This window comes from Haliotis rubra, unplaced genomic scaffold (assembly GCF_003918875.1).
Source record: "Haliotis rubra isolate DU_JTF1 unplaced genomic scaffold, ASM391887v1 Scf46, whole genome shotgun sequence".
Lineage (NCBI taxonomy): Eukaryota > Metazoa > Mollusca > Gastropoda > Lepetellida > Haliotidae > Haliotis > Haliotis rubra.
This window is the reverse complement of record NW_025767146.1, coordinates 2,060,218-2,073,869: the sequence shown is the minus strand read 5'-3', so window position 1 is coordinate 2,073,869 and position 13,652 is coordinate 2,060,218. Positions and strand designations below refer to the sequence as shown.

Sequence of the window (13,652 nt, the reverse complement as noted above, 5' to 3'; positions counted from 1 at the left end):
CTTTAATAACCCAGTTGCACATGGCTACTCTGATAGCCAGATGTATATAAACTTAAAAGTAATAACCTGTAATAACCTTTAATAACCGCCTATTGTATGAATCACACGCATCCGTTATATGGTGTCTGTCTGGAGAAGGGAGAAGGTCTGGTCAACTGACATCTATAGCTCACCTGCTTGGGGGATGGAGATGAGCGTGTGTGGAACTGGGGTGGGGGGTTGGAGCGTGAGGGATGGGGGATGGGTTATTTGGGGGTTGTCAGGATGGATCAGCCCCAACGCCTGTCCACACACTGCATCCATGTAGATGATGTTGTAGCCGTCGCAGACAGCTCAAACAAGTCTGACCATTAGCTATTTGTCACGTGACTCCCGCCCTCTCCGTAACAGCGGAAACCAACTAGTAACGTTGTTTGCAGTCCGTCTGAACATAGCATGGACAGCCTAATGTACTCAACATCTAGCTGCTTCTGTGGCTAATATTGAGGTTTCTAAGCTCTCCTGCAAATATCACTTATCACGTCTTTGCGTTTAGTGCATGAAGTTATTACGTACAGTTGCTATTAGACTCCCCTTCTACCTAAAGGGCAAGCGCCGTTAATAGAAGTCTTGTTTCGGCGGGAATATTAACGAACAGTCTTGTTCACAATATACAATAAAATTGCTAAATTCTGAATCATGTTAGTCGATATTAAATGAAGTTTATGGAATAAAACGCCCGAGTTGATATAGTTTGATTTGCTGGTTACAAGTTGCTATGGCAACGACAAACTAACCACGTCAAATCAGTGAAACATGGGAAAATGTTCTGTTCGCTGCTTTCATGTTCTGCGTTCCGCGACCTCAAAGAATCACCGAGTTAGTTGGGTCATCTTTTCAAAGATGTCCGCTCCTAAGCACTTAACCCGGGGCCTTATCCGGACCGTGGTCACAGTGTGGACCGTCAGAAGACATCAAAGAGGAAAGTACACATCTTGTAGAGATACTCCACCGCGGCCAGTTACCGTTTTAATGCTACCATTCGCCGGGGGCTTGCTTAACCTTTGTCCCTGCAGAAGCAGATAGCCCTTTATTAGATAGTTAGCGGTTCATCTGGAACGAATGCTTACGATCCAGTCGCTCAAGTAATCGTTTCAAGTGTCGACTGCTGAGACTGGCAGTTAGGTACAGTAGATATGTGGAGATTGTACCGTGAGGTTCAGTTGACGGATCAGTGGTATATGAAACTGTAGCAGCTCGTGGAGGTATTGATCAGGAGGTGGTGCAACAGGTTGACTGCGGGAGCTCTACTTAACTCAGCAGGCGGGGGATGGGGACCAAACACTCAAGTCACTTCCCGGGTCTAGATTCCCCCTCGCAGTCTCACACCAACTCCAGCGCCACCACAGTGTCTAACCTAATCCTATAACATCAGTCTGCAGCCTCACCACCCCATGTTTACCTCAAACCGAGCATCTAGCCTCATTCTCTGCCCCATCCTAATCCCCAGTTCAGACTTCCTCCCAGTGTCTACTTCCAAGATGATCCCAGGCACGAGATTCCACCCTCATCCCCAATAACAAACCTGACCCCTGTCTGTAGCCTCATCCCAGTTCTCTCCCCACCTGGGTGTCATTCCCAGTTCAGTCCTCATCCCAATGATTCGTCACCAGTTCTACCCCACCCCTAATCTCCAGCTTCATCATGGTATCAAGTCTGAACCCACCCCCACCCCGGTGTGAAGCTCCTCCTGGAGACTCTAGAATATTGTGTCTGACCCCCTGACATGCCTATTGTCTGTGTGTCAACACTGTTATAGACGCTCTCTTAGTTTGGAAATTAATTGGAATGTCGTCCTGTTGATCGAGTGGAGGAATTGATGTGTGCTGTGTTTACATGAGTGTATGGCAATCTGCTATATTCATCAGCAAAAGATGCAGTTGACTCCTGGCTGGAGTAATCTGGCCAACAAAGGCTGGAGAAGGAAGCAGTAATCTTTATGGTGCGCCCCGTAATAGTTGTACAAATACTTGTTAAAGTCCCTTTACAGATTCCATCGATTGGAGTAGAGATGACTGTCAGTAGTACCTGCCCGGCCCCAGAACCTTGCCAGTGCCCTAGAGCGAGCAATGTAGAGATGAGCTGACTGGGTTGGGGCTAGTTGTATTGAGCTCATCACGGAACAAGCCGTGCATTGCTACATGTGTTGTGACGACGCTGTGTAGTCTGTTAATGAACTCTCACTACAGCAGGGTAGACACAAATCGTTTTAAACCAGACAACCTCATTGATTGTACAAGATCCATGAGGGCTTACGATGTTTGCATAAGAAACATTAAATACAATTACTCTGGTTTGATATCTGTTTTAAAGCCGCTGTTGAAACCTAATGGTGAATCGCTGCATGTTGTAGTCATTTCTTCACCTTTGAGCGATGACACGGGTAGGGTTTGATGGGATGACGTTATCTGTGCCGGATAACTAGCGCAGTTATTGGCAAACTCTACGCACGTTTCCTCTGTCGCCTATCGTGCGGTTGGGCGTACATTCATTAACCATTAAACTTGTTCTCCGCTGCTCTTTTCCCATCTGCAATACCATTTGACGGACCCAATTTCAGGCGACTTGGTATAGGGTCTCTTGAATGATCACTGCCTGGACCAGCCCAGCCATGCGCATGTTTGACAGATCAGGGAACGAGCGAGTGGCGAGCTGGCCGCCCCAGTGATTCCATTAGAATACCGCATTGACGGCCACCGTTTGTACAACAATCTGAAGTTTACTGTTCCCACTGATGTCCCTGCCCAGTAAAGTGTCCAGCTAAAGCCTTACGACTCACTTTATTACCGAGGCGTATTGACCATACAGAAACTCAGTTATACAATTTAGAGGTTCCTCTCTCTGCAAAGCGCTATCCCCATGTCTCAATCGGCGACTCTTGTGCAGCTCTGCTACACTGTACTGGGACGATATGTTTGAGTTTCAGTTAATGATTTAAACTTTTCGTACTGTCCGTGTAATAGTGTATGTGTTGAATGGAACGCCGTTCATCAGTACCTGACAGGGAGGAAAGTGCCCCCGTCACGGCGTCAACATGGACGACTAAACGCTGCCCTACTTCCCTTTGAGAACATTTAAATGGGGGAGTATTTTCACCCGACAGCGATCGGCGATTGATCTGTTTGGGAGTGTTTGTCCTAACGAGTCAGTGTCAGTTAGTGTTTCATTGTAAATCTGTCTTGAAGGAACTGAATAAAGACCAGCGTCTCGCTGGGTATGAGCGGCATTCGGTGGCCCAGCCCTACCCCTAGCTACTCTACCCCTAACACTGTTGCACCTGGCAAAATAAACTTTCTCACATCTCCCAGAAAGTGCTACGAAATCAAAGGTCTTTGATTTCCGTTATCACTGGAGGGAATCCATTCCCTGCTGTATCAGCAAGTATACGGATGTACGTATCTCGGATACTGGTACCGCGAGGTTCCCCGACCTGCGCGGCTCTGTTCCCTACCCCAGACAATCTGGGCACAGGACTGGGCTCTGTGTGCAGTTGACCACCACAGTTTCCATCTCTCCAGCTGGGTCTTCATGTGCCTCCGTAAAAATCGACTCAATTATTTCAGCGCTGTGTGAATTGAAATGTGCCACTGGGTTGTATCGTGGACATGCAGGCAGGGCGACGGATTTAGTCTCACTGTTACACATGTCAACGATGGAAACTAATAGTCATTTGAAAAATATCTGATCTTTACGTAAAAAGGCTGAGCATTGCATGTGATATATGACGGAATCGGTTCATCTGTGAGCTTCTGGACAGTTCCCAGTGTGTATGACAGCCGTGGAAGATTCTCTCACAAACTATCTTAGTGTCCCATTCAGTGTGTCTTCGGGAATATTCAAATATGGAAAACTTTGTTTCGGAAATATTGATCTTGACAAATGTTGAAGACGACTTATACAGGAGTAGCAACTGTACCACGGTCTTTCCTCAACAAGTTTGTTATTTTCTTTGACTGCTCAGGAACTGTAGCGCTCCGCCATGTTGGGATACAAGTCGGAGCTTTGACTGTCTCTGTACCTGTACCGTGTACTAGCCGTGTACTAGCCGTGTACTAGCCATGTACTAGTCACCTAGTCGTGTATCTGTTTATATAGAGTGTTATGCACCAAATACAACCATGTCCAAGACGATGTTACCTTCGTGTATCGTGTATAATTCACCATATTCATCTCCCTCCAGGGGCCTGGACTACGGTGCTGCCGACAAGAGGGCGTCCACCATGCCGTCCCAGGGGTCTCTCTTCACCAACTTTGAGGACGTGCAGGTAGGTGCTGCTGATTCATGTTTACCGTCTATATATGCTTTGAAACACCCCAACATACGCACATGCATGCCTGTACGGTGTGTCGCAGATCTCCTAAGAGTACATGGCTCTCTAGAAGTCTGACGACCGGTCCAGGGGGTCTATAATTTTCGTAAATTTCATTTTAATTTCCCCACCAGAACCTCTTTCCTTACCTTCCTCCTACAAACCTTACACCATACCTCAACATGCATTCATTACCCGGATGTACAGCTTTAATGTTGTACTGCACACTTCTATGTGTGTCTTGTATACATACAGGTGTCCTCATTTTCATTATATTCCAAATTGTAGGAGACCGCCCCCGTGGTGTAGTGGTTAGAGCGTCCGACCGGAGTGCGGAAGGTCGCTGGTTCGATCCCCGACCGCGTCATACCAAAAGACGTTAAAATATGTTACTTGTTGGTCCCTGTCTGGCGCTCGGCATTAATGGGTACAACAAGGACTGGTCGGCTCGGAGTCAGTATAATGTGTCTGAGTGGGGTATTCATGCTTCACTGTGGCAATGTATCTCAGTGGGCTAGCACTATAAAACCAGCTTCAGTCTGCGCAAGTACAAGCAGCCGCACACACACATACATACGACTGCACGTCGTCATCTGAGCGAAATATTCTCCAGCGCTTCGTTAAACCCAATTTCACCTCACCTTGCCCAATTGTAGGCTGAAGGAAAGTGTCCATTCATTTTTCACATGGTTGCTTTTTAAAAAAACCCGATTATGGATGACCTTGAGGCGGTCGTATTGACTATCTTACGTCAAATGTTTTATATATGGTATGCACACCGTTATTAAAGCCGCTATATTGCTGGAATAGTGCTGAGTGCGGCTTTAAATAACAAATAAACAATAAATAAAGGGCAATATCAGTGGATTGATTGTATCTGGGTTGGATAAATGGTAGTTGATCACAGTTGTAGTGCAGCTATGTATAAAACACACAATACATCGGTTAGTTGTATCTATGTTCGATAAATGGTAGTTGATCACAGTTGCAGTGCAGCTATGTATAAAACACACAATACATCAGTTAATTGTATCTATGTTCGATAAATGGTAGTTGATCACAGTTGCAGTGCAGCTATGTATAAAACACACAATACATCAGTTAATTGTATCTATGTTCGATAAATGGTAGTTGATCACAGTTGTAGTGCAGCTATGTATAAAACACAATACATCAGTTAAGTTGTATCTATGTTCGATAAATGGTAGTTGATCACAGTTGCAGTGCAGCTATGTATAAAACACACAATACATCAGTTAATTGTATCTATGTTCGATAAATGGTAGTTGATCACAGTTGTAGTGCAGCTATGTATAAAACACACAATACATCAGTTAATTGTATCTATGTTCGATAAATGGTAGTTGATCACAGTTGCAGTGCAGCTATGTATAAAACACACAATACATCAGTTAATTGTATCTATGTTCGATAAATGGTAGTTGATCACAGTTGCAGTGCAGCTATGTATAAAACACACAATACATCAGTTAATTGTATCTATGTTCGATGAATGGTAGTTGATCACAGTTACAGTGCAGCTATGTATAAAACACACAATACATCCGTTAGTTGTATCTATGTTCGATAAATGGTAGTTGATCACAGTTGCAGTGCACCTATGTATAAAACACACAATACATCAGTTAATTGTATCTATGTTCGATAAATGGTAGTTGATCACAGTTGTAGTGCAGCTATGTATAAAACACACAATACATCCGTTAATTGTATCTATGTTCGATAAATGGTAGTTGATCACAGTTGTAGTGCACCTATGTATAAAAACACACAATACATCGGTTAATTGTATCTATGTTCGATAAATGGTAGTTGATCACAGTTGCAGTGCACCTATGTATAAAACACACAATACATCCGTTAATTGTATCTATGTTCGATAAATGGTAGTTGATCACAGTTGCAGTGCACCTATGTATAAAACACACAATACATCCGTTAATTGTATCTATGTTCGATAAATGGTAGTTGATCACAGTTGCAGTGCACCTATGTATAAAACACACAATACATCAGTTAATTGTATCTATGTTCGATAAATGGTAGTTGATCACAGTTGCAGTGCAGCTATGTATAAAACACACAATACATCGGTTAGTTGTATCTATGTTCGATAAATGGTAGTTGATCACAGTTGCAGTGCACCTATGTATAAAACACACAATACATCCGTTAGTTGTATCTATGTTCGATAAATGGTAGTTGATCACAGTTGCAGTGCAGCTATGTATAAAACACACAATACATCAGTTAATTGTATCTATGTTCGATGAATGGTAGTTGATCACAGTTGCAGTGCAGCTATGTATAAAACACACAATACATCCGTTAGTTGTATCTATGTTCGATAAATGGTAGTTGATCACAGTTGCAGTGCACCTATGTATAAAACACACAATACATCAGTTAATTGTATCTATGTTCGATGAATGGTAGTTGATCACAGATCACAATACATGTTAGTGCTATGTTCGATAAATGGTAGTTGATCACAGTTGCAAATGTATATAAAACACACAATACATCGGTTAATGTATCGATGTTCGATAAATGGTAGTTGATCACAGTTGCAGTGCAGCTATGTATAAAACACACAATACATCGGTTAATGTATCTATGTTCGATAAATGGTAGTTGATCACAGTTGTAGTGCAGCTATGTATAAAACACACAATACATCGGTTAATGTATCTATGTTCGATAAATGGTAGTTGATCACAGTTGTAGTGCAGCTATGTATAAAACACACAATACATCGGTTAATGTATCTATGTTCGATAGATGGTAGTTGATCACAGTTGCAGTGCAGCTATGTATAAAACACACAATACATCGGTTAATGTATCTATGTTCGTTAAATGGTAGTTGATCACAGTTGTAGTGCAGCTATGTATAAAACACACAATACATCGGTTAATGTATCTATGTTCGATAAATGGTAGTTGATCACAGTTGCAGTGCAGCTATGTATAAAACACACAATACATCGGTTAATGTATCTATGTTCGATAAATGGTAGTTGATCACAGTTGTAGTGCAGCTATGTATAAAACACACAATACATCGGTTAATGTATCTATGTTCGATAAATGGTAGTTGATCACAGTTGCAGTGCACCTATGTATAAAACACACAATACATCGGTTAATTGTATATATGTTCGATAAATGGTAGCTGATCACAGTTGCAGTGCAGCTATGTATAAAACACACAATACATCAGTTAATTGTATCTATGTTCGAGAACACACCGGTCATCACAGATGTGCACATACATCTTAAACACATGATACGTGGAATCAAATGTATCTGTATTCGATAGAGCGAATTTACTTAAGGATGACACAAGTAGCTCGTTATATTTCACACATTATAGCAACTCACACTTGAACGTCATATCTCGCACAGTATTACATAATATGGCGTTCGTCATATCCCAGCCTTTGTTACATATATTACATGAATGGTGTACATATATAGTATCTCTCACAGCATCTCCCACTGATAAATCTCACAGCTTACCCTTCTGTTCCGTGCGCCATATTTTCACTCCATATCACAGTTCATCTATGTGTTGCGTTCGTCAAATCTCCCATAGATAAGCAGTTAAGCAATGCGTGGAGTATGTCATATCTTATATAGTTACAGCTATTCTACATACGTCATATTTAAGGTAAGGTAACCACAGTATGACATACGTCATATCTCATACAGTGTTACAGATAACCATTGTGTGACATACGTTATATCTCACATAGTGTTACAGATAACCATTGTGTGACATACGTTATATCTCACATAGTGTTACAGATAACCATTGTGTGACATACGTTATATCTCATATAGTGTTACAGATAACCATTGTGTGACATACGTCATGTGTCACATAGTGTTACAGATAACCATTGTATGACATACGTCACTCCATATTACAGTTCGTCTATGTGTTGCTCACATAGTGTTGCGTTCGTCAAATCTCCCATAGATAAGCAGTTTAGCAATGCGTGGAGTATGTCATATCTTATATAGTTACAGCTATTCTACATACGTCATATTTAAGGTAAGGTAACCACAGTATGACATACGTCATATCTCATACAGTGTTACAGATAACCATTGTGTGACATACGTTATATCTCACATAGTGTTACAGATAACCATTGTGTGACATACGTTATATCTCACATAGTGTTACAGATAACCATTGTATGACATACGTTATATCTCATATAGTGTTACAGATAACCATTGTGTGACATACGTCATGTGTCACATAGTGTTACAGATAACCATTGTATGACATACGTCATATCTGACATAGTGTTACAGATAACGATTGTATGACATACGTCATGTCTCACATATTGTTACAGATAACCATTATATGACATACGTCATGTGTCACATAGTGTTACAGATAACCATTGTGTGGCATACGTTATATCTCACATAGTGTTACAGATAACCATTGTGTGACATACGTCATGTGTCACATAGTGTTACAGATAACCATTGTATGACATACGTCATATCTGACATAGTGTTACAGATAACGATTGTATGACATACGTCATGTCTCACATAGTGTTACAGATAACCATTATATGACATACGTCATGTGTCACATAGTGTTACAGATAACCATTGTGTGACATACGTTATATCTCACATAGTGTTACAGATAACCATCGTATGACATACGTCATGTCTCACATAGTGTTACAGATAACCATATCTTGTGTTGACATACGTCATGTCTCACATAGTGTTACAGATAACCATTGTATGACATACGTCATATCTCACATAGTGTTACAGATAACGATTGTATGACATACGTCATGTCTCACATAGTGTTACAGATAACCATTGTATGACATACGTCATGTGTCACATAGTGTTACAGATAACCATTGTATGACATACGTCATGTGTCACATAGTGTTACATTGTAGTGATAACACATAGTGTGACATACGTCATATCTCACATAGTGTTACAGATAACGATTGTATGACATACGTCATGTCTCACATAGTGTTACAGATAACCATTGTATGACATACGTCATGTGTCACATAGTGTTACAGATAACCATTGTGTGACATACGTCATATCTCACATAGTGTTACAGATAACCATTGTATGACATACGTCATGTGTCACATAGTGTTACAGATAACCATTGCATCCATTATGTCTCACATAGAATTACTGCATCATTTGACTTTTCATGACAGCGTTTGCACTTGATCCATTCAGCTGGCATGACGTTAATCACAATTCATCTCCCTACGTCATATTTTGGGCTGTAATCTATCTCTGCTTTTCTATGTATTCTCTTGTTCTCCTTTCTGTGTCACTTTTACCACCAGCTGAAACTCATGACGACACGTGTTAGCATGTATACATCATACATATTCCGTAACTCTTGTGTAACACAACAGGGTGTATAGAATAAAACACGTGGCCCTGATTGAGCTTGACGTAAAAGCTGTGTATGTGACGGTGGGTTGAAATGTGCCTCTGTCGATGATTGGCAGCTTAGACAGAATGGAGCCGCCATTGCGTTCGTCATGCTGGACCGCGGCGAAGATGATGAAATTGACCGAATGAATACATTTTTGCATGACCCTCCATCTGTAATGGAATTTAACGGAGAAATAAGAATCATGCTTCTTCATATCTGAACGTGGTGCATGTTCTCTACAATAGTCTTCGATCAATTCCGGCCAAGGTATTACAACAATTTATTTTTGTAGCTGAATGTCGTTTTATTTTATTTCACTTTCAGAAACGTTTTCGATCAGCCGTTCAAACTTGTGAGAGTTATATGTGTCTGTTAACGAGGGACACTGCTTTTAATTCTTGCATTGATAGATGTTTCCACTCACCACACATACATACGCACACGCGCATACAGATGGGTACGATGATGCACACATACTCACATGATAATGGATGCACATGCGCCCGCTATCACAGGATTACACATAAACATACGATCATGTTTTACATAAACGTACAGATTAACGCCGTCTCCTCCAGCTGTTTATAATTGCCTACTTGTTATGCTAGCAGATAGCAACTCAGCCCCACACTGGACTATCAAATATGATCTGCAGGAATTATTGGAACAATTGTATCGGAGGACTCTAGTATCTGTGCTGATTGAATGCCTGTTTACACGCTGTCCTCGATTCCACGTCGTCTTTGAGGAACCATTTGGATACTGGCAACAATATCTTTTCAAATCAAATCAGTCAAGATGTTCAACCAGCTTACGTAAAGTGAGGCAACTAGAGACAGACTGCAATCAATGATATTGAACACAGAACAAAGAACCTATCGTCGTAGCACGCAATAGCAGGACATCGGAATTGTCCTCAATTCAATTTTCTCGTGCCATGGGAGAGCCGGGCAGGTAGCGGGCACCGCACCGTCCATGATACCTCCTCCTCTGGAAGATACGGACAGATAACACACTTTTCCGTTTCAAGCAAATTGTCTGTTTGGGTAATTGTGCCCAATTGAAGCCACTTTGTTGCAACCGAAGACAGTCCATGCCTTGCATCATGCGTCTGTTGTTATGATTGTAGTCCCTCTTGTTGACAGCGATAGGAAGAAAATAACTAGAAGATTACATCACGCCAAGGGAAAAGATGTTTTGAGATGAAAAGTGAATATTGTGGGGATTTGGCATCGATTACAGCCCTGTTACAGTTGCCTCCCGAGGATGAGGATGAAATGAAGATGCAGTAGCATCCCCGGGATGGCATGAAGTTATAAAGTCTTTCACTGTTGCATGTTTCTCTTGTGGCTGAGACTCGACCTTTACTTCCTGTGTTATTGAGCAGCGAGCATGTGCCGGTGGGAAGTGAGTAGTGCAGGCTTGGAGCGCTTAATGAATGAGAGCTGTATAGAATTACTTGCGCCCCCCTTCCCCTTTACGTCCCTCCATGGATACAGATTTTTGGAAACGGAGAGGTGTCATTCCAACCTTAAATGAATGTAAGAAAACTGGAAAACATTGTATTTGTAATCCTTGTAGGTTTATTGAAAACACGTGATGATCTGGGTCAGTAGTAGTGTGATGGTACGGTTTCCAAGAAAGTGGATCTGCCTGGATCCCAGCATTGTGTCAGTCGGGATCCTGCTGGTGGATGACGCTCGTGGATCTGCCTGGATCCCAGCATTGTGTCAGTCGGGATCCTGCTGGTGGATGACCCACGTGGATCTGCCTGGATCCCAGCATTGTGTCAGTCGGGATCCTGCTGGTGGATGACCCACGTGGATCTGCCTGGATCCCAGCATTGTGTCAGTCGGGATCCTGCTGGTGGATGACCCACGTGGATCTGCCTGGATCCCAGCATTGTGTCAGTCGGGATCCTGCTGGTGGATCGTGGAGCCTGGTGCATTGTGTCAGTCGTGATCCAGCTGGTGGATGACCAACGTGGATCTGCCTGGATCCCAGCATGTGTCAGTTGGGATCCAGCTGGTGAAAGACAAAACAGCTCCCTGCATTCAACTGTCCTGTATCGCAGTATAGTTTAGTTAAACATTGTAAAGCTGAACCCGTCTACGAACCCAGGACAATTTACTGGGGCAATTAGGACTTGTTTAACAATTAAACAGGGTGATCCTGCTTATCAGAAGGCTAGTGGTGGGTTGGATGTGTGTGTGATGTAACCACTTAGCAATTCTAATAAAGACCGTTGCCAACACATAGCAAGGGCAGTATCACACTGTATATATGATGATCTGAAGTGCAGAGTTGCCAGTGAACAGTGCAGACTGCATGGTTGTGTTCGATTCAAGGCCAGGTTGTAGGAAGTCATACATAGATACGTCTATCCCAAACTGAAAGCCTGCAGGGCCGTAGTGCAAATCGATATTCGAGATCAATTGATAATGTAATTGACATAACATGATAAATGAACATTGATATTTTTTTAGAAATAAATTATTAGTCGTTGACATGATCGATATGCATTTTTGTTAAGTGGAATGTACATAAAAAAACAGGAATATAAACTGACATCTTAGTCGTATTTAGGCACAAACGTACAGAAGATGATCTCATCTTCAATCACGTTTCAGTCAAATTGCTTACAAGTTTCCAGTTCTCTGTATTTCTCTGTCTGTCAAATACACCATGCCATTTTAGAAAGTGGTCAAATGGAACAAATGTTATATTTGGGATTACAGTTTCTTAGTAAAGTACAGATTCTAGCACTTTTTTGGGTTGAATCCCATGCGGTCCAGGCGTCGGACTTTGTGTGCTGGTGATTAGGTGCCTGACTCTTAGGGTGTGGGTTCGAATCCCACATGGGATTCAACCCCAAAAAGTACTAGAATCTGTACTTTACTAAGAAAGTGTAATCCCAAATATAACATATGTTATATCTCTGTCTGTCTATTTCACTCACAAGTATGTTAGAGCTGCAACTCAACCATGCTAGGGCTATTCTATATCCTTGAAATGAATCACAAACAAATACTATTTGGGGGAAATGTGTCTCTTAAATATCTTGTAGCAATTTCTTTGCAGTGAAAATATGGAATCCAAAGTCAAAATTTAAAAGTAGATGTCTATAAGTCTTTGGCGTACCAATAAGTACGCATAACAACGAGTCTTGGGTACAAACTGATTACGCCAAACTTATGATTATTGGAGTCCATGTTACCCTATCAGTGTAGTGAGTTGGTGTTTACATCACTCGAGGCAGTATTTGTACCCTGTTTTCAAGTTGCATCGGCATTGTTGCAGCCGTCCAGCGACCGTTTGTACCCCAGGGCGTCAAAAGATGGGCTCCACAGTTTGTACTGGGGAAACCAACCCGGGCCTATGGTGTCACACATAGGCTATCCCACCGCCCGCGCTCACATTGAAGTCTGATGTACAATAATACATCATAGTCAGGAATGTGTGGAAACACGTATGTTAAATATACATAACATGTATTGCTAAACAAACGGAATTCTCAAGTATTTTAATTGTCCTAATTCGACTGGTCATCGATTTACTTCCATCGAGTTATGGACAATTGCAAATAATGGATACTAATACAAACTCCAGCTCACATCTATAAATGCAAACATGTTAAAATTCATAAAGGGTAGGATCAGAAGAGCACTGGTAATTCTCGTAGACCTACAGTCGTGACTATATATCAAACATTGATATGTATATATGTACTTTATATGTACTGGATATAAGAAGCAAACGGTATTTATATTCTATAAGTGTTTTCCTATTCACACCGGTTGTGTATTAAGCCTA

The 13,652-nt window shown here is 41.7% G+C and overlaps 1 protein-coding gene across 1 annotated transcript in view; it reads left to right on the top strand.

The window, feature by feature from the left end:
* Positions 1-4,012: 4,012 nt before the first annotated feature.
* The window catches only part of LOC124290248 (short transient receptor potential channel 3-like), a 124,156-nt gene continuing 114,516 nt past the window's right edge, over positions 4,013-13,652 (top strand). The window contains exon 1 of the mRNA XM_046726959.1: positions 4,013-4,304. Within this exon, the coding sequence (XP_046582915.1) occupies positions 4,158-4,304 (147 nt within the window). The 5' untranslated portion in view covers positions 4,013-4,157. The remainder of the gene's footprint in view (positions 4,305-13,652) is intronic.